The sequence below is a fragment of the Trachinotus anak genome, unplaced genomic scaffold (genome assembly GCF_046630095.1).
Source record: "Trachinotus anak isolate AG129_WGS33_773 ecotype Australia unplaced genomic scaffold, CSIRO_AGI_Tana_v1 ptg000015l, whole genome shotgun sequence".
Classification (NCBI taxonomy): domain Eukaryota; kingdom Metazoa; phylum Chordata; class Actinopteri; order Carangiformes; family Carangidae; genus Trachinotus; species Trachinotus anak.
The window spans coordinates 5,460,461-5,485,486 of record NW_027273866.1 but is presented as its reverse complement, the minus strand read 5'-3'; the positions used below and the strand labels follow the sequence as shown (position 1 = coordinate 5,485,486).

Genomic DNA, 25,026 nt, shown 5'->3' with positions numbered 1-25,026 from the left:
AAGTGTAGTCGTTCATTTGTCTTAACAGAATTACAATATTACAAGTGAGGAGGTTCCTAAAATTCTCTACAATTCAAATACATTGTACATTGTATTAGTTGTGCAATTTCATATACTTTCTGATCACTGTTATTTTGTTATTTTTGTACTGAATTATTTTCACCTCAGACCAAAGGAATTTCCTCTTTTAATTAATAATAAAAAAAACAATAATACATTAAATAATAATAAAATTATACAGTAAAAATCCATTCTCCTTAATAAACAAAAAAAAAAATTCCATTTGATTCTGGTAACAGTTAACTAAGATAACACCAAAGCCTCTGTGAAAGTAACCTTACAATATCTCATCAACATTAAAAAGTAATGTGACTAAGCTCGTTATATGCTCTACATTATCCTCGTAACAGTGATTAGCAGGTGTGAGCACTCACCTATAGCATAAACGTGAGGTGGGAGAGTGCCAAGTGATTTCCCCTGGTATGATTTGATGGCTTCAGGGCCGTACAGTTTAGGGATGTCATAGTAAGGATTCACAGCTATCAAGATATTGGCCACATAAGTCTGTAAGAGATATGTACAGGAGTGGTTAAGGTCTCTGCATTTACAGAAATTACAGTTAATAAATAGCAAAAATACAAATAAATTGTACTTTATACGAATGTCTTTTTGCTGCTCTTATTTCTGCGCTCTTTACTCCTGTGTTTGGCTGCTGTAACGCACAAATTTCCCCGTGGTGGGATCAATAAAGTCCTATCTTATCTTATCTTATTTAACAATGAGAGACTACGGAGGTGAAAATGAGCCCAGTGAAGGCTGCTGAGACACACCTTAACTTGTCTCCCTGTCTTTTTTTTCTCATCTACCAGCTGTCCCTCATTTCCTAAGTAACTGGGATCAGGATTGGGTTTGCCAGCCTGACTTCGTGACCCTGTGCAAGCTTCCTTTCCTTCTTTACCACCTGGTACTTGTCCCCCAGGGAAACAAGGCAAGGGATCTTCTCTCCTTCTGTCCTCTAACTTGTTACTGTATTTCCTTATGATGCAGTCGGATAGTAATGTCTTTAGGCCATTGCAAGAGCACAAATATAAAAGATTTATACAAGGACTAATGCAGAAAGAGGAAAAGAGGAAAAGAGCACGTACATAAATGTGGTCTTTACTGTACCGCACTCTAACATTGTTGAGAAGTGTGGCTTCATTCAAGTACATAAGGGAACCTGAAAACAATAAAAAAAAACCCAAAAATTTAAATGAAATTATAATATTGCAAAGAATGTCTTTACAAGCAAATGAGCATAACATTAACTTACAGTTGTCATCTACGTGTTTGTTGACATCATCCTCTGCTGGGAAGACTTGGCTCATTGGAGCAAGAAAGGTCTGTAACATGAACAGTTTTCCTCATTGAAACATTCACGATGAGACAGACATGCTTTAAGTCAGACTGACTCTACAAATTCCTACCAACTTTAAATACAAGATTATTTCTTGTTTACTTATTGTTATTTTAAATGCTTATGACACAAACTAATTTTCTCAGCATCCTATAAAAGAGAGACATATTAAACATCATAAAAAGCTAAGCAAGCATGCACAAACATGAATCATTCATCATGCTAAAAGATCACAGTAACGATGTTTGGTGCGACATGTTCCCAGGCTAAATTAGTTACTGATATTCTCACTCTATTGTTTAAGAGTCTGAGTTAATGGAAATAAACTCAATGGAACAAGTCGGCTGTGCGAGAAACAAGGGGAGACATGGCAGGATAATGAATAATTTGGTGGGCGAGCAACAGGATCTGAACACCTGAGTGAGTGAGTGGGTGTGTGTGTGGTCTGTGTGTGGTGCAGGAGAGACAATGCTGTACTGACCTTGTAGCAACCAATCAAATTGTGGTATTATTAAAAACGACTAAACCCCATGAATTGATTAAAGCAGAACAGTGACTGTGTCTGGTTATTCCCTACAGCATGTATCAATGTAATAAACACAATTTTCCTCCATTTACATATTCATTACACTCCTATATCAATATCACTGCTTGTGTGTGTGTGTGATTGTGGCCCTGTCTGAGTCATGATGCATGGTTTATTACCACCAACAGCTTGTTAGCATAAACAGATTCTGCTTTGTGTGCCTGCTACAGTACCTTGGCTCAATCTGAACATGCCCATCCACAATAACAACCATGTGAGAAATGTCTGACCAATAAAACTGACAAAGAAGCAGAGACAGTCAGGCTGAGGGCCATGCAGAGCTGAGGCACTAATGAGTTCAACACCGCAGTAAAAAAAGACACTCAATGGGCCTTTCATTCCTTCACTGAATGGAACAGAGTTACTGCCTTGCAATAGGGCATAAACTGATAATAATCGTGTGGTTTACTTCAAGCTCATTAAAATCTTCTCCAGCTGAGTGTAGCACACCTTTACTTAACTTAACTTAATATCTCTGAGTCATTTAGTGGAGCACCCAGTCCAATATTATGCAGTTATCTGTCAGTGAGGTGGATAATTGCTTGTGTCCTACTCAGCTTCCACAGGTCTTTTGGTTTATCTTGACATTAGAAAAAAGCAGAGTATCCGTTGTTAAAACTTCTAAATATTGTACCATCAGGGAAGTTTCAAAATGAATAGTGAGACTGTATCCTAATACAAACACAAGGTTTTCTGACCATATTTGATTCCACCCTATTTTTAAAGAAATAAAAGGATTATTTAGACAGAAAAACTATGCACAGGACTTTTTACCAGAGATACACAAAGCTAAAAACTTAGTAACAGACTGTTTAAATACAGATGTAACTCATAACTTTAATACAAAAACAATAATGTATTCCATTTAGCTATACAAGTACCAGATTTTGAGCATGCCGGCTCACCGGCACACCTAAACATTATTCACATAAGACATTTTGACATGTCAGATGAGGGGAAAACAGAGGTGTAAATAATAAAATTAATTATGGCTGATTTCCATTCAGCTGCTTCAGTTTCAGTGTCCTGGTGTTGTGCTTGAATAAAATGGTATTAGACACACCTGTGCATTTGCTACTCTATCAAGTCAAACTGTCTGATGTCAGAAAGGTCTATACACTAGCTGTGATGAGAACACTTCAAACACAACAAATGCAGAGGCAATTGCTGCAGTGCATGTCTGTTGTAAACATCAGAGGCCTGCTTGCTGGGGAAACGTGATGGCTCAGGTGTAACAGGTGGCCTTTACCTCCTAATGAGCCGCTCTCCCTCCAGGCAACACTATCAGCACACCTGCTGCTACTCTCTTTATTTATTCATGCCACTGTACATGTGGTCTCTAGTGTTTCTCACATCTTACACATTGTTGTGCTAACGCCTTTCGAACTGAGATCACACTCAGACAGCAAAAAAATTACATAAAATATACGTTTTCATTTCATACACACGGCTTTGTGATTCTTTCATGAAATCCTTGTACATGGACTTATGAACAAATGCTTTTCTATATGTGGTGATGATCTTCCTGGGATTAAGGCAAACAACAACTAATTAATGTGGCCTAATGAGTGAATGAGCAATTCCCACATCAACTTGCAGAACTATGTGAAAGGAAAACAAGCACCAACACTACCACCGCCTCAGCCCCTCACCCATTTCTCAGCTTCACTTTGCCTGTTAAATGGAAAGCTGGGGTGTGTGTACGTGCTTGTGTGTTTGTATGTGATGACCCACCTTGCCCTTCTGGTTCAGTGGTTCTATGGTAAGCGTGTCGGCTCCTATGTCAACGATCGTGCCCAGCTGGAACCCGTCGGTGGGGTGGGGCGCCCATACTGGCTTCCCATCCTCCATGGCTTATCTCCAGTCAGCACAGCTACACAACCAGGAGCAAGAAAGTGGAAGAGAGGAAACATGTGGCTTAAAATAAATATGCAAAGTACAGTGCACAGTTTTGCATTTTTATTTCACTGCTACTACTTCAAACAAACTGAATCTGCCTCAAAGTTGCTGCTATAGCCTGTTTCCCAAGGCTTGTCTGGCTACACAATATATATATATATATATATAGAAATATATATATATATATATATATATCACTTTTTCTTCACAGCTGCATAGGTGGAAAACGAAAAATGATGTCAGCATTGCTCGTCTAAAGACTGAGAGGATAATTTGTTACTGTCAATGTGTTTGTCAGGCCTTGTCGTTTTGCTTTCCATTAACATGTCCTCCTACTGATCTTATCAGAGAGGATTTCCCACTGGAAGATGACTGAAGGTGTCTCCTGAGGGATTCCTGCAATCCTGAGTGCGGACAACGGTAACTCAAGTGACCTCACATAAACTGCCCAGTTTCGAGCATCTCAAGTCTGTCAGTCTATATTTGGGCTCTGAGCTAAAGCAGCTAAACCTGAGGCTATGCTACCAAAACATGAATGTACTCTACTGTTTGGTTAAGTAAGAAGAATTATAGGGATTAGTAAAGTAGTTTCTATATACTGACTGTTATGCACCTAAGCCCTTCTACACAGTTTTAAAGCGTAAAGTTGCGCGTTGTTATTTTCACGGCAAATATAGCCTACATCAATCACTAGAAGGAAAGTAGATTACAATCTGTTTGTTTCAGTTTGTGGCATAATTTGGCAGTCTCACTAAGGCAAAACATAGTGCAGGTTGGGTATTTAAAGAACTGCTCTTTTTACTAAAACTCACAGCTGAACATACCTGAGCTACATAACAAAACTGTTTATTCTGTACTTGACAACAGCAGTTGGTCCCTGTCGCAAAACTCTCCCTGAATCTTATGTTGACAGTCTGAAAACATCGTCATGTGTGACTCATTAACAGTTCTTGACAGCTAATCCTACAACCACAGAGTTCTTCAAAACAAAAGTGCTGACGTTGTGCTTGAGGATCCAATTAGCTTCAGGGATTGAGGTCAAATATCAGAAAATAGTCGCTGGAAACTGCTGATGCAGCCTTCAACGAGGACTCAAAGTTGAACAGGTACATCAAATCAGCACAATGCTAGATTGTAGTGGCCATCTCTGTTTACTTTCTTTTGAACCTACTGTGGATAACAAGATAGCCAAAGATAACTATGATCTTGTCATTATTCACCATGTTCTGTGTGATAGTATTCATGACAATATTACTTCCATATACCAGGTGGCAAGCACTAAAACAAGACCTTTTTTGAATATTTTATTCCCATGTACTGCATGAAAAATGATTAGTAAAATGAGTCAACCATTTCCTTCTTCCTGAACAAAAGGTAATTACAGTAATAAGGAACATCAGTTAGACTTTTACTGCTACATTATAAAGTTCATGTCAGGTCTGGTCAATACACCTACATCTGGCGAGTGCCCAATGTGGACTTTTCTAACCACACAACTGCAATTTACCCATCAGTCACTCACCTGTAGGATTTTGTAACACAACGGTCAGATGGTAAACCCATTGAAATAAAAATATAAGTTAAAATAGTTTCAAAAGCTACTGTATGGCCAGAACTGAGTACTGTAGCATTCCAGATGATATTTCATCAAATGCTTTATTTGTGGACAGGAGAATACAGGTATGTTACAAATTTCAACAACAATTTGATGATTTGGGGAACGTTAATAAAAGACAACCAAATATATCACACATGAATAAGTGACAACTTATTTATGTAAGTGTAAATGAATGAAAATCTGGTTTGCATCTAAATAAAACACCTTTCATGGAATAATTATAAAATGAGAATATGGGCTGAATGTTGTAACTGCTTCCACAGAAAGAGACAAATGGCGTGTTGTGATTTCAATTTATTGTTATATGGCCCATCTATTATTAGAGCAATAATCATCTGTTTACACTAGATGCCTTTGCCCTATGTAGGCCAGCCGCCGAGCATGAGGAAGATATCTCACTTCAAAGCACCGACCCATTTTAAAGGCCACAACTGGAGCAAAAAGAACTCAAACAGTTGATACACAGTTGTAGATGATGATCTTTTAGTTATATAAGCTATAGTAGCTGAATTTGTAGGAGAGGCTTCTTGAATCTTTCTGTTGGTTGTAGAAAGCAAAGCCAATGAATTGTATTCACACTGATAGCGTGCAACGTCCCTGTCACTATAGCACAATACACATATCTGATTCTACAACACTGCTTAACATAACATGTAAGAAAGAGTATAAAACAATGCACCAGAAAGAGGGAGGATAAGACGACATTCCCTGTCTGTTATCTTAAACCTTCAAGTGTAAGATTAAAGCTGGTGGGATCCTCAAGGCTGTCTCTGTTAGATGACTGATAATCACAAAACTTTTCTCACAGTTTACTATTGGTAGTTTAATTACACTATGTCCACACAGGAAATACACTCAGCTCAAATCCACATGACCAACAAAAGCCTACATGATTGCACACATCTGGCTATAATAACAGTGAATAATCAGAATACAGTTAAGACAGAATTGATTAATGCTCGTTTAACATACGTTAAGAACATCCCGTCTGTGCTAGTCTGCTGCGAACGTGGCTCCATATATGACACATCTGTCTTTATCGTATACTGCACTGCTCACTGAACCAAGAGCTGAGGGATCCATGTGCAATTTTCAAAGCAAACCTCCAAACAATCTGGTATATCACTTAGGGAGATGACCTTGAACCTAAAGGTCTACACCACAAAGCAAAGGCATCACTCACTGCTCAACTGAGACCAGTTCCTCATGAGTAACTTTGACTCTGCAGCTTTAAATCCTCTTAGTATTTGACCCTAATCCAGACAGAGAGGTGAGACGCTTCAAGTGAGAGCTAAGCCTAGCAAATAAAAGTCAGTGATAAGTCAGCAGGACAATGCAAATCAGAAAAGTGTCACACGTCGTGTGATACACAAAGAAAAATACGGACGAGGAGGAAACATAAACACACACACACACACACATAAGAATGGACACTGGGCTCTGAGGCAAAGCAGGACACACAAACACGCCTCTTGTTTCCTGCCTCTTGTTTCCTGTTCTCTGCCAGGCAAAAGGGACATGGAAATCATTGGATATCGACTACAGGGCAACAGGATGAAGACAGATGTACACACAGGTCACACTTTAAGAGATACACCCTTAAAAATCGGACAAGGTCAGACAAGATAGATTTTTGGTTAAAAAGGGATGCATAGACATTGCTAAGGACTGGTGTTAGAGATGGTAAACTTACACATACAGAAGCCATGAAACATTTGAATGAAAACGAGGCGAATAAAGTGAAAAACACATGAAATAAAGGACATGTAACCATGTTAGTACTAAAAGGACATTGCACAGTAAAACCTTTAAGTTACTGTACAACAAAACAGTCACACCTTTGTGATATACTAGCTGAAAATAAGTTCTTCCTGAGGCTTTTACTTTCAGTTCAAGATAACCTCATTATTAAGTGAGTTTATACATATCCAGCCCCTATAAAAGAGACTAGCGGTACTAAGCCAATTATAAATAAGCCACAAGGAGAACTGTGAGAGTCTGACAGCACTACACCGACTGCAGGTAAGGCTTGTTATGCAACAAATCAAATTATTGGTGATTAGCATACAGAGGGAACTACAGCAACTGCACTCAGTTCATCCATGTTAGCGACTGTAAGGATAATATAAAGTACCCGAAACTGTTGAACAAAAACGGGGACACTTACGACTCGTATCCGTCAGACAGCAAAACGTACGCGCAGGGGGACAGTAGCGGGTTTTAAGTCCCTCATGCGGATGTGTTAGCTGTGGCTGTAGTCCAGCTCTCTCGGTCTTTCTTTGGCAGGACAGGACAGGACAGGACAGGACGGGACGGAGGAGCAGCAGTGTGTGTGGATGACAGGCTGAGCTGGCCCCACGCTGAGGACAGGTGACGTCACCCTGACCGCACACTTACTGAAGGTCCGTTTAAGTGCTGCTCGTAAGATCCAGTGTCTGGTAGGTTTTCTGCACCGCAGGGGAGAAATACACATCGGGACAGTGATAGTCCATATAGGATTCAGTATAAATGTAAACATTTATTATTATTATTTTTTTTTTTTTTACAATAAAAATTTTATCAGTGTGTGAATGGGGGGGGGGATCTCATTTTACAACTTATGTTAATTAGTTTTGTGTTTTGTGCTTGATCATCGTAAAACTGGAGTTAGGGGATAAATGCAGCCTGCATCTACTTCACTGGCTGCCATGAAAAGAAAGCAAATGTTGCCTTGAGTCATGAATATTTGAAAGGCAGGTAATCTAAAACTTTTGGGGGGATTTTTGAAGGAGACACCCAATCCACCGCTGAGAGCAGCCATCGGGTTTGTAAATCTAATTAGGACATCTGATGCTCCTCTATTGAACCATATCTCATTACAGACACGAGATGACAGCATGTAAACATTAACATTAACATGACATTTTTTCGTTCACAAGTTAAAGTCCAAGTTAGTAATTGCGTGACTTCCTAAATGATGCACAACATTGACCATATCAGGCACATATTTTATTTCCCTAGTCAAACAGCAACTAGGATACAACAATGACTGAATGATAATTTGATCATATCTTCACTCTGGTAAAGACTAACAAACACAAACAACCACTGCAACATTATTTCTGTTACAAATAGGCAATTGGGACTGAAGTTTTTTTTTTTAAAGCATGAAAATCTTTTTTTGTTATTTTGATAACATGATATGTGGATCAATGTACAGGGTTACTGACTAATAAATAGCAAATAAAATGGAATAAAAAATTGATATAGACCACTTGTGTATTTTTAAGTCATATACTGCCCTTGCATGGACAATGGCTCCATCAAGTGGCCATACTGGGGAGAAAGCAGATCTGCATGTCTAAAGCCAAACTAATTATGTCTCGCTTGCAGAGAGAGCAGGGAAGGGATGCACTGAGGAGTTGATCATCACAAAGAACCAGTGGGATCTGGAGAAATGACAGTGACAGAAGCCCAATATAGTAGTACCTTGTAGTAATGTCTTAGAAAATGATGAGAGTAAACTTGACAAACTAAAGAAGTGGTAAGAGAAATATTGTACTGTACATGTCAGCTTCACGTTACACTCAGCAGTATCTCTGCTCCCCTCCTTAGAATCACACACCAGAGTGAAACTTAATGATAACTTATCATGATGTTAAATAAATGCCTTGAATACATCCTCAGTAAGATTTTTGTGTAGGCCTGGGCAACAACTTCTCCCTTTCAACTGTAAAGCTCTGAAAAGCAAAAATTTGTGCTTTCATATTTAGGTTTTTTTTTGCCATTATCATCTTTATTTGTGTGTATCCATTTAGGCTACATACATTTTTAATTAAAAGGAAATTACATTAGATGACAGATATGATGTGTGGCACTTAACAAAATATAGAGCATGGTGCACAGAAAAAAAGCTGTTTTTAATCACACAGACCACAAGAATACATTGGGAGAACTGGAACTCTTATATCATTAATACAGTGTAGTCCATTGCCACACAAGCCACAGTAAAATTAGTTTTATGAAAAAGTGGAGAAAGTTCAGGCATCTCATACAAACTGAAACTTAAAATACCTGATAATTTTCTTTTGCTTTTATAAACATAGAGCAGAGTTTGAAGTTAAGTCAGTGAATTTATCCGGCCCCTCCGCTGTCAATCACTTGACCACTTTCCCAGCCAATTATCTGTGGAGCCCCAGCTGCTTTGGACTTTATCTGTGAACTGTTTACGAAACGTCCTATCACACGCATTCTGTGGTGCCTGTGGAGGAACATGAAATGTTTCTGTTGAACCACCACTGTTCAAAGCTCCTGCAAGTCTTTGCAAGCTGGCAATACTCTCCTTCTGTCTGGGAAGTCTCTCTACAGGTAAGCCATATTCTGAAATTCATGATGCTGTGTTGTCCTTTCTAACTGTTGTTTAACATCAGGAATTATTGACGCTGCAAATCAAAATGAAGCTGAATATTTCTTTGGTCTCGGCAAATATTACCCCGGGTGTGGTTTCCCTATCCTTTGTGAACAGCTGTTTATATCAAGCATGAATTAATCTAGTAGACACGTAGCCTATGAATTAGTTAACACATGTTTTCCCTTATTATTAAGCTTCTGCCTGTGGCTTCAAATTTGTGGTGGATGTTTCTGCAATTTTTTGGGGGGGTTTTACAAAATAAATGCTGAATGTAACGGACAATAGCTTTATGCTATTATGTGATGGGATGAGGATGAATTACTGTTTTGCTTCTCAAACAAATGTTTACTCCTGACTACATCAGTTATGGTATTCCTGGTGATATCTACACGAAACTTTATCTATACCTAAACTTTAGTCGCATGTGAATAATTCATGATCATTCCCATTTTCTTAATTTCTCTTGTCTCTCCAGTATAGTCTAACCAGCCCTTGCAGAAGAATGAGAGGAGAGAAGGTGTTACTACCAGTAGTACTAATGTCTGTGATGTTGAGTTTTTTACCAATACAGACATCTTATGGACAGCACTTGGCAGAGGAGCCCTGCACTGTTCAGATCCTTGTCCCTGGACTCAAAGGCATGCAGTTCTAACACACACACACACACACACAGAATACAAAGTGTACAAAAATAGATTCTGTCTTCATATTTGGTGATTATTTTTTCTGTCTTTTCCTGCAAAAGGAGAACCAGGAGAGAAAGGACAAAAAGGAGCACCCGGGAGACCGGGAAGAGTTGGCCCTCCTGGAGAGATTGGTATTGTTTTTGCACTTGCAACAAGGGAAGATGAGAAAACATTTACCATACACACAAGCTTATGCATCCTCTCATTTTTTTTAAATTAAAAACATTTTTTTTTACCATTACTACTATGCTGAAACAAAAAAGAACCAGGGTAAAGATAACATTTCACAGGCTGATAATGTGCTATTACACCACTAACAGGCCATCCAGAGATGGCCAAGTGTTTACATTTGGGTGAGAGGTTGGAGGAGAAATGATCTGCAGAATCCACTGCTGCGGACAAGTGTTTACTGAAGACCTTAATGAGGAGTGGAGGGTGTTCTCATACTTTTAAGGGCGATTACACAGACTCATCGTTTTATCTACCCACCTAGGAAGTAAATAGTTTGAGAATTTCACTTATTTTTTCATCAACTTTAGAAATTTTGTCTGGCAAAAGAGGTCTTTTTTTTTTTTTTTTTTTTAAATATTCCTGTCACACACACTTTTTTTCAGGCCAACCTGGGCTTAAAGGACAGAAAGGAATTATGGGACGTTATGGAAAAGTGGGCCCAAGTGGAATGAAAGGTTATTATAAAATGTATAAACGTACTTCAGATGAATTTGTTAGTAATTATTTAAGTATAGTACATTTCATGTTTTATGAATATTTACATTTCATATCTAAGGGGTTAAAGGAGACAGGGGGGATCCAGGTCCAGTGGGCCCTAATGGAGAGCCAGGTGAGATATTATATCATCGTATTCAGTTTGTCAAACAGACTGTTGCATGTTTAAACACAAACATTTGGTGAAATTTGGGAATGAATTATGACGATGATGTGGTAATCCCCCACATTTTTGCCTTATCAGGTGTCCCGTGTGAGTGCACACCAATGAGACAGATGATTGGAGAAATGGATATTCTTGTGGCCCAACTTTCCTCTGAACTGAAATTCATTAAAAATGGTATGATCTTAGCATTCTTTTTTAAAAACAAAAGCACTTTTGCTTTTTGACGCTTCTTGTCTGACTTGTTAAATCCTTGTTATTGCTTCACTTCTTATCCTTTAAGTACTGCAAACGCTGGGCATGTCAATGTGAAATTTATAGAAATACAAGTGCTCATTTTTCAGCACTGCCCTCCCCTGCAGCTGTTGCTGGCATAAAAGAGACAGACAGTAAAGTCTATCTGTTGGTGAAGGAGGTGAAACGCTACTCCAACGCTGAGGTCTACTGTCAGACGAGGGGAGGGCACCTGGCCATGCCCAAGGATGAGAGAGCCAACATGGCCATTGCGGGGTACATTACTGAAGCAGGCCTGAGCAGAGTCTACATTGGCATTCATGACCTGGACCGAGAGGGTGTTTTCACCTATGTGGATCGCTCTCCCATGACCACTTTCAGCAAATGGAGGAAAGGAGAGCCCAACAATGCCTATGATGATGAGGACTGTGCTGAGATGGTGGCCTCTGGAGAGTGGACTGATGTGGCGTGCCACCCAACCATGTATTTTGTCTGTGAATTTGACAAGGACAGTGTCTGAGTGCTTAGTGAACAGCTGCTAAAAGATTTGATAAATATAATGAAATGAAAGTTAGAAGCATTCATATTGTCTGTGCGATGCCTTCTATCTGTAAATATGATGACAAAATGACATGTAAGTTGTGCAAACTCTCATATTTTCTGTTTTTTTTTCTTACAAACTTATAAGCTATTTATTTGCTTAACTCACACAACAACCTAAGTTTTTGTTCTTTTTGTTTTATTTTAATTTTACTCACTTTAAGTGCAACCTTAATCTCATACTCTGTGATTCATTAATGTTGCCAACAGCATGCGAGGTAATATACTGAGTTTTTGTTATGCAAACTATCAAATGAGCAATATTTGCTACAGTGCCATCGACAAACAAAGCAAATGAGCAAATGCAGAGGGCTGTAGATTTTGTAGAAAATATGAAATTAAAAGAAAGATTTTGGTTCCAGTTGGGTGCTTTTAATCAGAGAAATTGAGTACACTATGCATTTTATATTCATGTTCATATAATAAGATATGTGAAGGTTGTTGTACAATAAACATTCACTAATAATTTGAAAAAGAGAGATGGTGTCTGTACATTATTTTCTGCCCTGGAGCTGACTAAACTTATGAGTGGAATGGTGCTTTGAACCAAATCTTGAGGCAGTGTAACACAGCCTCCACCCAGTGCATAAAAACTGTACTGCACTGTAACAGCCATTTATGGGATGTATGTTTTGTGGCTTTGGCTGCTCCATAGACCTGTTCACATCAGTGATTTGGACTTGTCACAGTAGGAAAAGCACATACTGTTGCTATCTAAGATAAAAATCCATCATATAAAAGGCAATGTTGAGCTTGGACCTTTGTTGGTGGAGTGGAGTTTTTAAAACTGATATGTGGTATTGAATAAATACTGTGTATGTGATGTTATTTCTACTTAACTAAGTTAAACTGTAAAAGTTAAAATCCTCTCCTCCCTCACTATTATGCAAATGTCTTTTGGGTGCAATGACTCTAATGACTTCACATCTTAAAACATACATGTTCCAGTTTCTAGCTTTAAATAGTGCATGTTCACAAGTTCGGAGGTTCCAATCTGCGGGAAACAGCCATTACAGACTAAAAATGGGCCGCTTTGACCTTTAAGAGTGTCAAAGGAAACTCCCTGATCCTCCTATCTTAGGCACTGAATTGAATCTGATGGTGTGGACTAAACACAATGGCATGTAGTGTTGATTGTTATACTAAGTTAAATTAACACAGGCAGTTTTTCTGTGACACGACTATTATTAAAAATAATGGATCATCTAAACACAAGAGGGTTAACAATAATAATAAATGAATTACACTCGTTAATTGTTTGACAGTGTAATGTTTGGTGAATGACAAAAACAAGACATTACACACTGTGGGTTAGTATGACATTTTCCTCTTTGAAAATCCTCAATGGTTTAGTTGTGTGATTAATAGAAGTTGTCTTACAGCCCAGGCTGCTATTGTTTTTTGGGATGGGCATCCCAGCTGAGATAATATTGCTTCGCTCTAAGAAGAGGAATTTGAATATGCATGATGCAGTTCCCCTAATAAAGCACACCACCGGTCCCTTAAGAAATGAATAATTAATGCTGAGATGAATTATGCATTTAATTGACCAGGACTTGTCTGGCCTAAACCAATTAGGTGCCATTGTTGGTGCAATCTCTGGTTACCTTTGTGGTAAACAATTTGGACAGCCCTGTCTAACAGTGGACTGGCAGATAATCTGTTTTAAAAAAAAAAGAAGTCTGTGAATCGGAGATATGGCGACAGGACATGAAAATAAGGAACATCCTCCATACCCACCATGAAAACATCAAATTTGCACTGTAATTGTTGTGTTTTAGCTTGTGCTTGTAAGATATGACTACATTTTACAACTTGTTTCTCCAAAAAAAAAAAAAATTTTTTTTTAATCACAATTTGGACTGGCATGCTAGTTTTTGATGAATACAAAGACTGATAAGTGGTAAAGGGATGAAGCATGTGAGGTGTAAATAAAAATAAATACACAAAATTGACAAAACAAAAAAATTAAACATACAACTGTAAAAATAAACGAATAAATGGATACATATCAATTACCCAAAATAATGTAAATAAACATACTTTGATACTCACTCACTTCTTTCTATACTGGATGCAGTAGGAAGTTGTTTGCCTAATAAGTCAATAATAGTGTATCAAGGCTTGTGGCTGAAGTTTTTCTATATTAAACCAAAGGCAAGGAAATGAGAGATTTCAACATGGGTAAGTAAGTTACTGCACAGTATTATTTTGAAGAACGTATAAACACAAATTAATTGGCTGTTTGCATAACAGCTCAACTTAAATCTTATTTTGGGGCCTACATTTTTAAGCTGCCAATGTTAACGTCGGTACAACTAATAAATAAATAAACTATTACGTTTCCGGAGGCTGGTTGCCATGGAAACACGTTTTGGAATCAAACACCAAGTTCACTTTGGCTACAAATAAAAGCGAGACGCTAGCAAACAGCACCGGCGGTGGATAGGTCTCCGGATGCTGTAGCACTCATGTGGAAGAATTGGTTTCCGTTATCGGATGCTATCTCTAGTTACGTCTCTGGAGGCTCAACACACCTGCCACTGACACATTTACAATTGACGCCGAGCGCCATTATTGTTTGTTGTGTTAAAGTGCTTATGTTAGCTAGCTAAATATGCCGGGGAAAAGCGATTTGTCACCAACAAAAACAATAACCGTCTACAGGAACGGAGACGCTTTCTTTCCCGGAAGGAAGATAGTTGTGAATCCGCGGCAGGTGTCAACCTTTGACAGCTTTTTGACCTCTTTGACCAGGGGCATTGAAGCTCCGTTTGGCGCCGTGAGGAAGCTGTACACACCCATTCAGGGCCACAAAGTTCAGCGTTTGGACGACTTAAATCACGGGAGTGTGTATGTTGCAGCCGGAAATGAGCAGTTCAAAAAGCTGGAGTAGGTACCAAGCAGTAAGGTGTGTGTGTGTGTGTGTGTGTGTGTGTGTGTGTGTGTGTGTGTGTGTGTGTGTGTGTGTGTGTGTGTGTGTGGGGGCGGGTTAAGAGTGAGGTCAGGTCACTGTTCCCGAGGACGAGCTCCACCGTAGGGTGCACATACAGAAAGTTTCTGTCATGTTTGTTCTTTTGCCAGTTTTGTAACTTCATAGATCTTAAAATCCGTCTTTATTTGAATAACGCTTTGAATATCATAAACTTACACATACGTATCTGAAGTAAAGTATGAATTCGGATTTACTGTGCAATCTTGTCAACCAACATCTAGTTAGCATAAACGCTAAAACACTCTTTAGTCTAGAGATGTCTTCCATCTGTCTTTGTAGACCATCAGTAATTGTATATGTTAGCAACTGAAGCCTGGAGTTGAGTCATTTGCATGATTTTTTAATGTCCTCCAGCTATTGTGAGATAACAACCAAGAAGCCACCGAATAAGAAGAAAGAACAGGTAAGATCGCTTTTTGTGTTTAATCAGTTCTATTGAAAATTATTAAATACCTAACCAAACTAAGTCTAACCTTTATTTTCAGGTGCTGTATTATTATGTGTGACCATATGATTAGGGTGTTTTTAGAGGGGGATAATTGGGCCCAAACAGTGATGATAAACACAAAAGTCAGAGTTTGAGTCAGACACTTAAAAATGCCCTATTCCTTATTTCTAAAATGTACAGATCCGGCCTGTTGTTCACAGCAGAATAGTGGTTTCTGCTCGCTGGAGGAGCACAACTGATGAGTCTTGCACAATAAAGTGAGTGATGCTTTTAAGGTGGATATAAAGTTTTCCACAATGTGGAAAGAATAATGTCCTCTTTTGTGCTATGCAATTATCAAACTCATTGTTTTTCTTTTTTTCAATATTTCAGTGTGTCATATATTGTCGTGTTTCACAGTGTCTTTACCAACGGAGCTGTTTTGGTGCCTCCAGCTCGAATACGGATACCAAAGTACACTCTCAGAAAATGGGAAAATGTTTTGGCCATGGTGACAGATAAAGTGCATCTTCGTACTGGTGCCGTGTACAGGTAATGTCTGACATCAGCACATTGTATTAAGTTAGTTAATTCCCTGTGAGTGGCAAGCAAAGATACTACCAGCACTTCCTCTGCATTAGAAAGATAAACCCCGGTTTTACAGTTACATATTGTTAAGTTTGTACGGTTTTTCCAAATATACTATGAATCATGACAAATAATTTCCTTCATTATCGTGGACATGATTCCGTGGAGTCAGCTTCTCTAATACAGATGACAGAAGTATGATTAGTGGAAATTTTCCTGTCAGTTTAACTGCATTTGCAGAGTGGAAGGATTTTTCAAATTAATTAGTGATTGGTACCATATTGGGTTGTGATGTACTCATTGGAAATCATCCAAAAGTGCTTGTTAGGCAATATCTGCTTTGACGGATATTTGAAAACATGCTGCTATTTATAAACTTAGATGACACAACCCCAATTTTGTGCTATTTCTTTACTTGAGTTCCCAGGCTTTGCACATTAGATGGACATCCTGTATGCAGCTCCACTGAACTGGAGAACAACCAGCACTATGTTGCAGTTGGTGCAGAAAAGTTTAAAGCTCTCCCATATGACCAGTGGGTCCCGAGGGATTCAATCAGGGAGAACAACACAATCGAAGGGTATGAGACCTATGACTTTTAGTCAGTGACATAAGTTTTTATTCACACCAATCAAATAAGCACTGGGTTCCTATATTGATGTAAAAAGGAAAAAGAAAATGTATTTTTTCAGTTTTGTTTTCCCTTTTTCCTGCAGTGAAGACATCCTGCCACCTATTGGAAAGACAAGACATGCAAAGGATGCGGTGAGTACAGCTGCTTCAGAGTTGGGTGCAGGTTGCCATCTGGTTGTTCACGATCTTGTGACATGCTAAACTGTTACATTGTTTTCTAATTTTGCCCTAGCTTATTGTTGTAACACCTTGGTAGTATCAGAGTGGAAAAGCGTATCTTTGCGCACACAGCATTTCAATTAACATTTCTCTCGTGTGAGACTTGTTGTGGGGGTGTAATTCGTTATGAAACAGCACTATCATCAATCACTGTCTGCAGGAGGCATTGAGTTACCGTTGCTTTCCACTTTGATGGGTAATCCCCACAGAGACAGGCTGGCCCACTTGATCAAGTGCAGTGAGCCTCATAGACAGATCATATGCACCAGGGGGACTTCACTGACTGAAAACAAGAAAAAAACCTTGTATTCAAACCAGAACCGGGACAATTTGTATTGTGATTAAGTAGACAGTGAAATGCTTTGAATCCATGTGAGGATTGCACTGCTGTGGGCCCGAGATGAACACCAGATCACACACTGAAGATGAGAATATGCCCACTCAGCAGGTTGAGGTAGAGATGGGGCCCCCTGTGAGAGATGTGTCTGACATCTGATTTTTCTAACCATGAAAGATGACAATGCTGTGGCAGATGCCAATTTTTTTCAGATGGAGAAAAATACCCCTAACCTTATCCTTAGCTATATATGTGGTTCACTTTCATTACATTTATAAAAAACATGAATATTTATAAGTAATTTATTCGAATCACACATTTTTGTAGGATTTGTTGAGCTCATTAAAAGCTATCCAGGTATAAAACAATAGATGCAAAACCTCACTGTTATCATACTTTGCTTAACTGAGGTTCAGTCCCAACACATTTGGTAAGAAAATCTGAAACAAGACCATAGCCTTTGCCATTTCACACAGTACCATGAGGTGGAGACAGAGACAGAGCTATGGGTGTGTTTTGCATCCTCCAGCTCGTTGTAGTATTAGTCATTCACAAGACATGATGCTGCCGCATTTTACTCCCCTTGCTTCTTCGTCTCATCCCTCATGAATTTGTAAACATGATTTGACCAGTTAATAAGGACCTTTGAGAGGGGAAAGATACATGTGACAAATATTGCCCACTCTGTCTTGATCTGTCAGTTGTTTAGCTTACTGATTATACATACATTTATAGGGTCATGTCTGCCATTAATTTCAGTTTGACCTCACAAAACAACAGCAGTCTGGTTAGAAATGCCCGTAAAAAGATCATTTAAACATGCCCAGTGAGGCTGTGTAAAATGTAACCTTGCTCTTGCCACCTCACTGTATGGTAATTGTGTCTGTCCTGTCTGCACTGGCGGCAGAGCGTTACTGCACTGCTGAATGGGACATCTGGTCTGGAGCAACTACTGAGGTCTAAACTGACATCTCTGCAGAGTGTAATATTGAAACTCTTCAGCGTACCGTGTTCCCATCGGAAGCAAGCATATATGCTGAGTTAGGTGTTCACAGACATGATGAGGTAGAACGTTTTGAGATAGACATAGCAGAAAGAGAAGATTAATAGGGGAGAGGGGAATGCAAAGAGACAAAAAGAAAAAAGGATAATGGTGTGCATCAAAGCAAAGTACTTTCATATTACTGTAATCATAATGAGCAGTGCAATTGTTCTCCTACACAAAGCATCTGTGAAAACAGTCCAGAAAGTCTGACTAAACCTTTATGAGCTGCACTCTCTGACATCAGCAATGACTTGCTGCTGCTCCTCATTTCTATGCTTTTCTTGGATGATCTCATTGGTTAGGGGAAGTAGCAATGCCCCGTGGAAAACTATACCCCCTCGCTGCTGCCAGCATGTCTGCTCAACTGAGGACCTGGCCTTGGGAGTGGCTCCTACTGATACCACAGTCAGTATGGCTGGAGGCTGGTCGGTCCAATTGGTTGGGACCCCTGTTTTCCCCTGGCTATCATATCACAGTGTCCTCTTGTTGACTCCTGTTCTCTGCCACTTGAGAGGGCTACAGATTACTTGCTGCTCGGTCCCCCTGAGCCCCTCTCACACTAACTCTAGCACTCTCTTTCTCTCCCTGTCTCTCTCTCTCTGGGGCCTCCTGATACACAGAGTTGTCTGCTCCCACAGGACACGGTACTGTAGATATGTAATGCAGAATGAGAGGGGAGATGACCTCAGCTTTTCCACTGCCGTGTTTCCAGTTGTGCTGCTGCTTGTACTGTACTCTCCTGGCTCTGCAGCACCCCTCGTCCTCTGCTTTCTCCTCCCAGAGTGAGACGCTCTTGATTTAACTTTGTTGATTTAAATAAGCTCTATTTGCATCTCACCACCAGGCTGTAAACATGGAAAACAAGCTGTTCAATTTTTGACTGCCCAGATATATTTTGATTCTGAACTTGAGCGTGAAGTTGTTACACATCATTCACAGATGAATTGAGTTCATGAAACTGAATTAACAGCTTACCACTGCGACAGTGCCACTGCTCTTCTGTCTTTGATCTTGTGTGGTTGTGGACACTACAGCACTAGAGTGTGAACTCTGTTTCAACTCCCTATTGCTGAATATACTAGGCAAACTTCACTCTTCTTTTGTTGTTTTATTTCTCTCCCTCGGCCCACCAACGGCTGTAGAAATTCAAAAGAATATCAACAGACTTTGCCTCTGCATTAAAGAAAGCAAACAAGTGAAGAAACAACGCGGTTATTCCCCAGACTCCATGTTAGTGAGCTTGCAAACACCATTGCCAGAAGTGTATTCTGGTGGAAGCCTGAGATCACTACACTATCCCCCGAGCCAGCCCAGGGATCCAGCCAGGCAGCTGCAGTAAAGAGCACTGTAGCTGAAAAGAAACATTAAGTCTGCTCTCTCCTGCTCTCTGTGTCTGTGTCTCTCATTCTCTGCGAGGGAGACATACCTCACCTTGCTACCTACAGAGGGGATGAGGAGCCTGTGAGGAGAAAATTGCCTTTTGTGGAAGCATTAATTCAGATGTGTACCCTGCTGTCTGAACATCACTCTGAACTCTCCCCACTGCTCTCTCTCTCTTTTTTCTCTCTTTTCCTCTCTTTCTCCTTCACTCTTCTACAATGCAACTAAGTCCCAAGCCTGTTTTTTTTTTTCCCTCCCCTCTCCATCAATAACCTTCTGCTGTCTACCGCTGAAGAATAAGTTATTCCCTATGACTCCCTCCCTTTCCCTTTAAGCTTGTTTGGATTTTCATTGTTTGATTTGGCTTGATAAATAAGACAAATGCAGTTAGAAATTCATGGCTGCTCCATTTCATCAATAAATGATTAGTTTGCCACACTCCCTAGTGATTGATAGGTTGTGCACGGGATGTATTGGAACCAGATGAATTCAATACAGTAGGAGTCACGGGGGAGCTACAAAGCATATCAACTCATGAAAAATTGAGGTCAATGGAAAATGTAAAAAAGCGTTGAAAAGAGAGGAGAAACAAGTTTCGCCCAATCGTGTTTTGTCTCTTTTCTTCTTCCTCTTCACAGAACAACAGCAAAAAGTCGATGATGAATCACAGAGAAGTCTGAGAAAATATGCCTTAATCTGTGCTCCTGTATTCTCCTCTCTTTTGTCTCTCCATGTAGTTTGCTCACACAGGCTTTAGAGAGGACCTTGAGCACACAGCCAGAGGCCAGATGAAGAAACACACAGCCAAGCCAGAGAGAACCAAACAACAGAGGCAGCTGTCCAGAAAGCCAGTTCTCTTCTCGACAGGGGGTAGACAGAGCAATACTATAGAAATATCTCTCTCTCTCTCTCTCTCTCTCTCTCTCTCTCTCTCTCTCTCTCTCTCTCTCTCTCTCTCTCTCTCTCTCTCTCTCTCTCTCTCTCTCTCTCTCTCTCTCTCTCTCTCTCTCTCTCTCTCCTGCCCCTCTGTCCTCATAGTATGTTTTTTTTACTCCATCCCCTCCTCTCTTGCTATGACATGTAGAAACCTGTTGGCCACTTGTACATGTGTTTGGGCACAGTGTTTGTGTACATGTAGGAGTCTGCACCAATACACGTTTCTCTGTGTTGGTAAGTGAGGAGATCTAGTCTCTCTAGTGTGTGGATTCCAAACATAGAGAAAATCTACCGTTTGGCAGGTGGAGTAGGTTTCTTTGAATTCTCAACCTGTTCTTTAAAGTCCAAACAGAACACAGCTCTCTGCTCTTTGAAAGAAACATGACTCTTTTCTTTGAATATTAACCAGAGCAAGACTTCAAACACCGTCAAGGGGGCTTAAATCATAGATGAATTCAATCAGGCCATTTTGTTGAATATGAATCCAGAAATCCCTGCTAACTATGACGGGGGAAAACAAAATGCTCAAATTTTCTCCTGATGTGGGAATCAAAATGGTAATAAGTTATTAATCCCAAATAATGCTGAAAAAGATCATAAAAGTGACAAAATACTCAGTTGGGCTGTTTAAAAGTGATACTCTGTCATTAATAGGAGGAACTGTCTTCTTCTATTTAGTTATTCAGTAGGCGCTGTTTCATGGGTGTTTGTTTTACCATCTGTGCTCAGTAATACAGTGACTCAACTTGAAAGACTCATCTTGGGCCATGAATAACATGATATTATGTGGTAGAATAAATTGGATAATTGCCGCAGTTTGAAACCTACCATCCTTTCATAGTGAAAGAAAAATAATGTCTTTCTCCTGTTGGGCTCATGTCAAGATGGTGCTGCTGTTTGTAGCAAGGCCAGAGTGCAGTTTCTTGGCTACACTTTGGATACCTGATCATGCCTATAGTGTGGTTTCCACTCACAAAAGTCATCACCAAAGGCCCAGCAGTTAAAAAAGATGAAAGTCAAGAGTTTTCCCGACAACTAAATCAACTCTTAGAACCCATCAAAAGGCAAGCAGTCTTCACAACATCACCATGTACAGGATCACAGCTTTTGGCAGCTGATTTCTTTCATCATTATGCTTTATTTATTTTTTTTTACTAAAATGAGTCTAAAAGGAGATCCAAAAATAATGCCTGACTGAAAAACATAAAAAGAAACATTCAGTGTACATGTTCTGCAGCTGTGTAATTTCCTCTTTGAGCCAAACATATGAACCAAATGTATTTTTCTGTACATTGCCTCTATTTATCACTGATTAATCTACCATGCTTGGTTATTTACTATTTAAATGAAATTACTTGAGGCTATTGAAATAGATTCAAGCTCAATAGTGTGTTTCATTATTCACCTTCCACCCGGTATCAGATCCAGCAGGCGCAGACAAAAGGGAGTTTGTTTACAAGGACAGAAACACAGTGATGTTGCCATATAAGCTATTCCCCACTTGCATCAAGAACAACCTGTCACTGTCAGGGACTAACCCCGGACTGAAAGTTCACGCTGGCTGGCCATATTTGTGGCATGGCAGCTGTGGCTTTCTGTGGCCCTTTTCATCTGTGGGACCATTCTAAATAAATAAATGGCTTGACAGCAACATTGATCTCTTGTGAAGTTGAACAGGAGAGGAAAAGGGAGAGGACAGGAGGGCAGTGAGAGATGGAGGGGTAGAGAGGGAGAGAGAGAATGAGAGTGCAGAAGAATGAGACGGCAACTGCCAGCAGATGAGGTAATTGTGATTAATCACTTTTCTCAGAGGGCAGCGTGTTCAGTGCGCAAAACAAAAGAAGTGAGATGGCAGGAGCAGCAGAGGTGCAGGAGGACCGCCAGGTGAAGGTGGACCTGCCAATCGATCAGGTAAAACACAGCCCCATACAGTACTGCAGCCTGATGAGGTCTTTAGCATATCATCTTTGATCAGCTCCTGTTTATCTGACATGAAGTAAGAATTGAATCCAGTCCAAAAACACTGTCATCACCATCACCAAAGATAAACACTGCCCCATGTGTTGAATCCAGGTAAATTAACACAAGGCAAGGCATTTTACAACTTGCTGTCATTGACAAAAACATTATAAATGTTGATAAACAGCACAACAAGCTGTTTACAGCTGCTTTAGCTTTTTTTTGCTGTCATATGAATGGCTCACAGTATAGCATCCTCACCCCATTTTCCTCCCATTAAGCTTTACCTTTCCGTGTATTTTTCTGCTTCAAACAGAATTAAGAATATATTTCAAGCACAGTGCAGTATAATTTTCTGCTCAGTATCTGGCTAATGAATGCTCAATAAAACAAGTTACATAAATATATAAATATTTAGCAAAATCAATACGGTAGTACAGTACAGTGTAAGCCAAGGGGAATCTTATTTTTTCCCATCCTGCAGGTTGAGGCCAAGATAGTTGAAGAGGAGTACGAAGATAGGAGTTGTTCTGTGAGTCCCTGCAAGGCCCCCCTCCATGATTCAGATGACTTGTGTCTGCAGAGGTCTTTGTCTGCAGGTTCCAGGAAGGATGTAAGTACCCTTATTATAAGTTTTATATAGTTATAATTTCACGTTTAGTTCATTTTTGCTTTATTATTATGTCCAATTTTTTCATTTGCTTTTGGATTAGGTCACATAAAAGTGCTCTAACCAGCAATTATGGTAATCACCATTTCCATAATTGCAAGACCATCACATAGGCCTGCTTCCAGCAACTATACTTTAATCTAATGTGTGTATAACCTGTTTTTCCGTCTCCATGGTTCTGTATGTTTATTTGTGTTCTGTGTATTTACCAGTGCAACCCCTCTTCAGGGCAAGGAGAGTCAGTAAAAGGCACAGGGCACAATACTGGCACTGGAGACACAGGATTAAAGACACCTGAGCCCCAGGTACAACTTTATATAGGATGAGTTTTGAAAGCCCAGCTGCAGCCAAAGATGCTGTATGTATTAAAGCCTCAAGCATAAAAAATACACAAAAGTTTGTGTTGGTTATTAGAGTCGAGCTCCATAACAGTATGTGGTTTATTTGATGTCTGTCTTTTATTCTGGTTATTGTGTACGTTCACAGTGATGAAGTACAGCTGAGCTGTGCATACAGATGTTTTTGCATGGATCTTTGGTTCCTAGAAATTACACTCATTTAAATACACTTATTTTGCTCTAATAATCCCCGAGGGACAGCAATATGAAGCAGTGTAACTGTGATGAATGCACACAGTAGTTGGGTGATATTACTATTCCAAGCAATTTCATTCAGCTTTGAAATGAGAAGATATTGAGTCTTATTTAAGCAATCAATAACCTTGAACATTTTGTTTTAATGAAAACTATAATTTCAAGCAGTGGCAATTACACCATAGGGGGATGTTTTGGTGTGGTGATGATTTTGCTGCTGTATGCACTTTTGCAATAAAGATATTCTTATCGGGATAATTATTGACTTCTGGGGGACAGTTATGACCCCGGCTAAAGACCTCATCAATAGCTTAATTCATTACTTATCGCTTTTAGTCATACACGAATATTGCTGATTCAGATTGGCTATGGATTGCAGGGAATGACCATTAGATAATGGAAAATAATAATAATAAAAATAATAATCCCTTTACAGACTAAGCTACTTTTTGCAATAATTATCTTGTCAAGCAGTTTTTGATTTGTCAGCTAGGACAGACTGACATGAGGAGAAGGGAGGATTTCTGTTGTGAGCTCTCCAGCTGAAAACACGCAAGACCACATCTTAAACAGGACTAACTACAGTCAGTTGTTGGTTCAGTGCTAAGGACATCATTTAAGCCTGAAATGTAGAAAGATTTAGAGACATCATAAACTTTTTTTTTTAAATCAGAACACCTTCGACCTTACCAAAACGTTCTTTGCAGCAATTTTTTCTGTTTAATCTTCACTCGTGTTTTATCATGGATTACGTTATATTTATAAAAGTTGTTGTCAGACTAGAAATAATGATGCTGCAGGTGAGACTTACCTCACTTAAAGTCTAACCATCATTCATGCATACTCTCCTCTTTTCCCTTTGAGGCCAAACAGACTGTCGCTGTCTCGCTGTCAGCAACCTCATCATTTAGAGGGCTGTGAATAATAATGAGGGATAACTGCACTG

At 39.5% G+C, this 25,026-nt stretch overlaps 3 protein-coding genes across 10 annotated transcripts in view; 2 read left to right on the top strand and 1 right to left on the bottom strand.

Annotated features, from left to right (window-relative positions):
- The window catches only part of myo6b (myosin VIb), a 38,190-nt gene extending 30,236 nt beyond the window's left edge, over nt 1-7,954 (bottom strand). The window contains exons 1-5 of one of the 2 annotated variants that reach the window (XM_071497917.1): nt 7,667-7,954; nt 3,717-3,855; nt 1,313-1,382; nt 1,146-1,219; nt 435-564 (exon numbers count right to left, since the gene is read on the bottom strand). In XM_071497917.1, the coding sequence (XP_071354018.1) occupies nt 435-564; nt 1,146-1,219; nt 1,313-1,382; nt 3,717-3,833 (391 nt within the window). In that variant the 5' untranslated portion in view covers nt 3,834-3,855; nt 7,667-7,954. The remainder of the gene's footprint in view (nt 1-434; nt 565-1,145; nt 1,220-1,312; nt 1,383-3,716; nt 3,856-7,666) is intronic. The other variant, XM_071497918.1, reaches the window with a different exon arrangement.
- Nucleotides 7,955-8,899: 945 nt separating this feature from the next.
- colec11 (collectin sub-family member 11) lies at nt 8,900-12,659 on the top strand. 3 transcript variants are annotated; one of them, XM_071497923.1, is made up of 7 exons: nt 8,900-9,846; nt 10,365-10,527; nt 10,635-10,706; nt 11,190-11,261; nt 11,363-11,416; nt 11,546-11,641; nt 11,809-12,659. In XM_071497923.1, the coding sequence occupies exons 1-7, from the start codon at nt 9,757-9,759 to the stop codon at nt 12,216-12,218; spliced, it is 957 nt and encodes a 318-aa protein (XP_071354024.1). In that variant the 5' UTR covers nt 8,900-9,756; the 3' UTR covers nt 12,219-12,659. The 3 variants fall into 3 exon arrangements, with proteins under 3 accessions (XP_071354024.1, XP_071354025.1, XP_071354026.1); XM_071497924.1 differs by having other exon boundaries at nt 9,222-9,846; nt 11,827-12,659; XM_071497925.1 differs by having other exon boundaries at nt 9,724-9,846; nt 10,370-10,527.
- Nucleotides 12,660-14,668: 2,009 nt separating this feature from the next.
- The window catches only part of LOC139632749 (doublecortin domain-containing protein 2C), a 42,061-nt gene continuing 31,703 nt past the window's right edge, over nt 14,669-25,026 (top strand). For 2 of the 5 annotated variants that reach the window (XR_011693614.1, XR_011693615.1), the window contains exons 1-10: nt 14,670-15,190; nt 15,648-15,696; nt 15,922-15,998; nt 16,141-16,272; nt 16,736-16,888; nt 17,025-17,073; nt 20,660-20,792; nt 22,669-22,769; nt 23,302-23,430; nt 23,716-23,792. Coding sequence is in view for 3 of the 5 variants with exons in the window: in XM_071497919.1 (XP_071354020.1) it covers nt 14,916-15,190; nt 15,648-15,696; nt 15,922-15,998; nt 16,141-16,272; nt 16,736-16,888; nt 17,025-17,073; nt 20,660-20,792; nt 22,669-22,769; nt 23,302-23,430; nt 23,700-23,792 (1,191 nt within the window). In the remaining 2 variants the exon portion in view is untranslated. Of the gene's footprint in view, nt 15,191-15,647; nt 15,697-15,921; nt 15,999-16,140; nt 16,273-16,735; nt 16,889-17,024; nt 17,074-20,659; nt 20,793-22,668; nt 22,770-23,301; nt 23,431-23,699; nt 23,793-25,026 lie in introns of all 5 variants that reach the window. The other 3 variants (XM_071497919.1, XM_071497922.1, XM_071497920.1) reach the window with 3 other exon arrangements.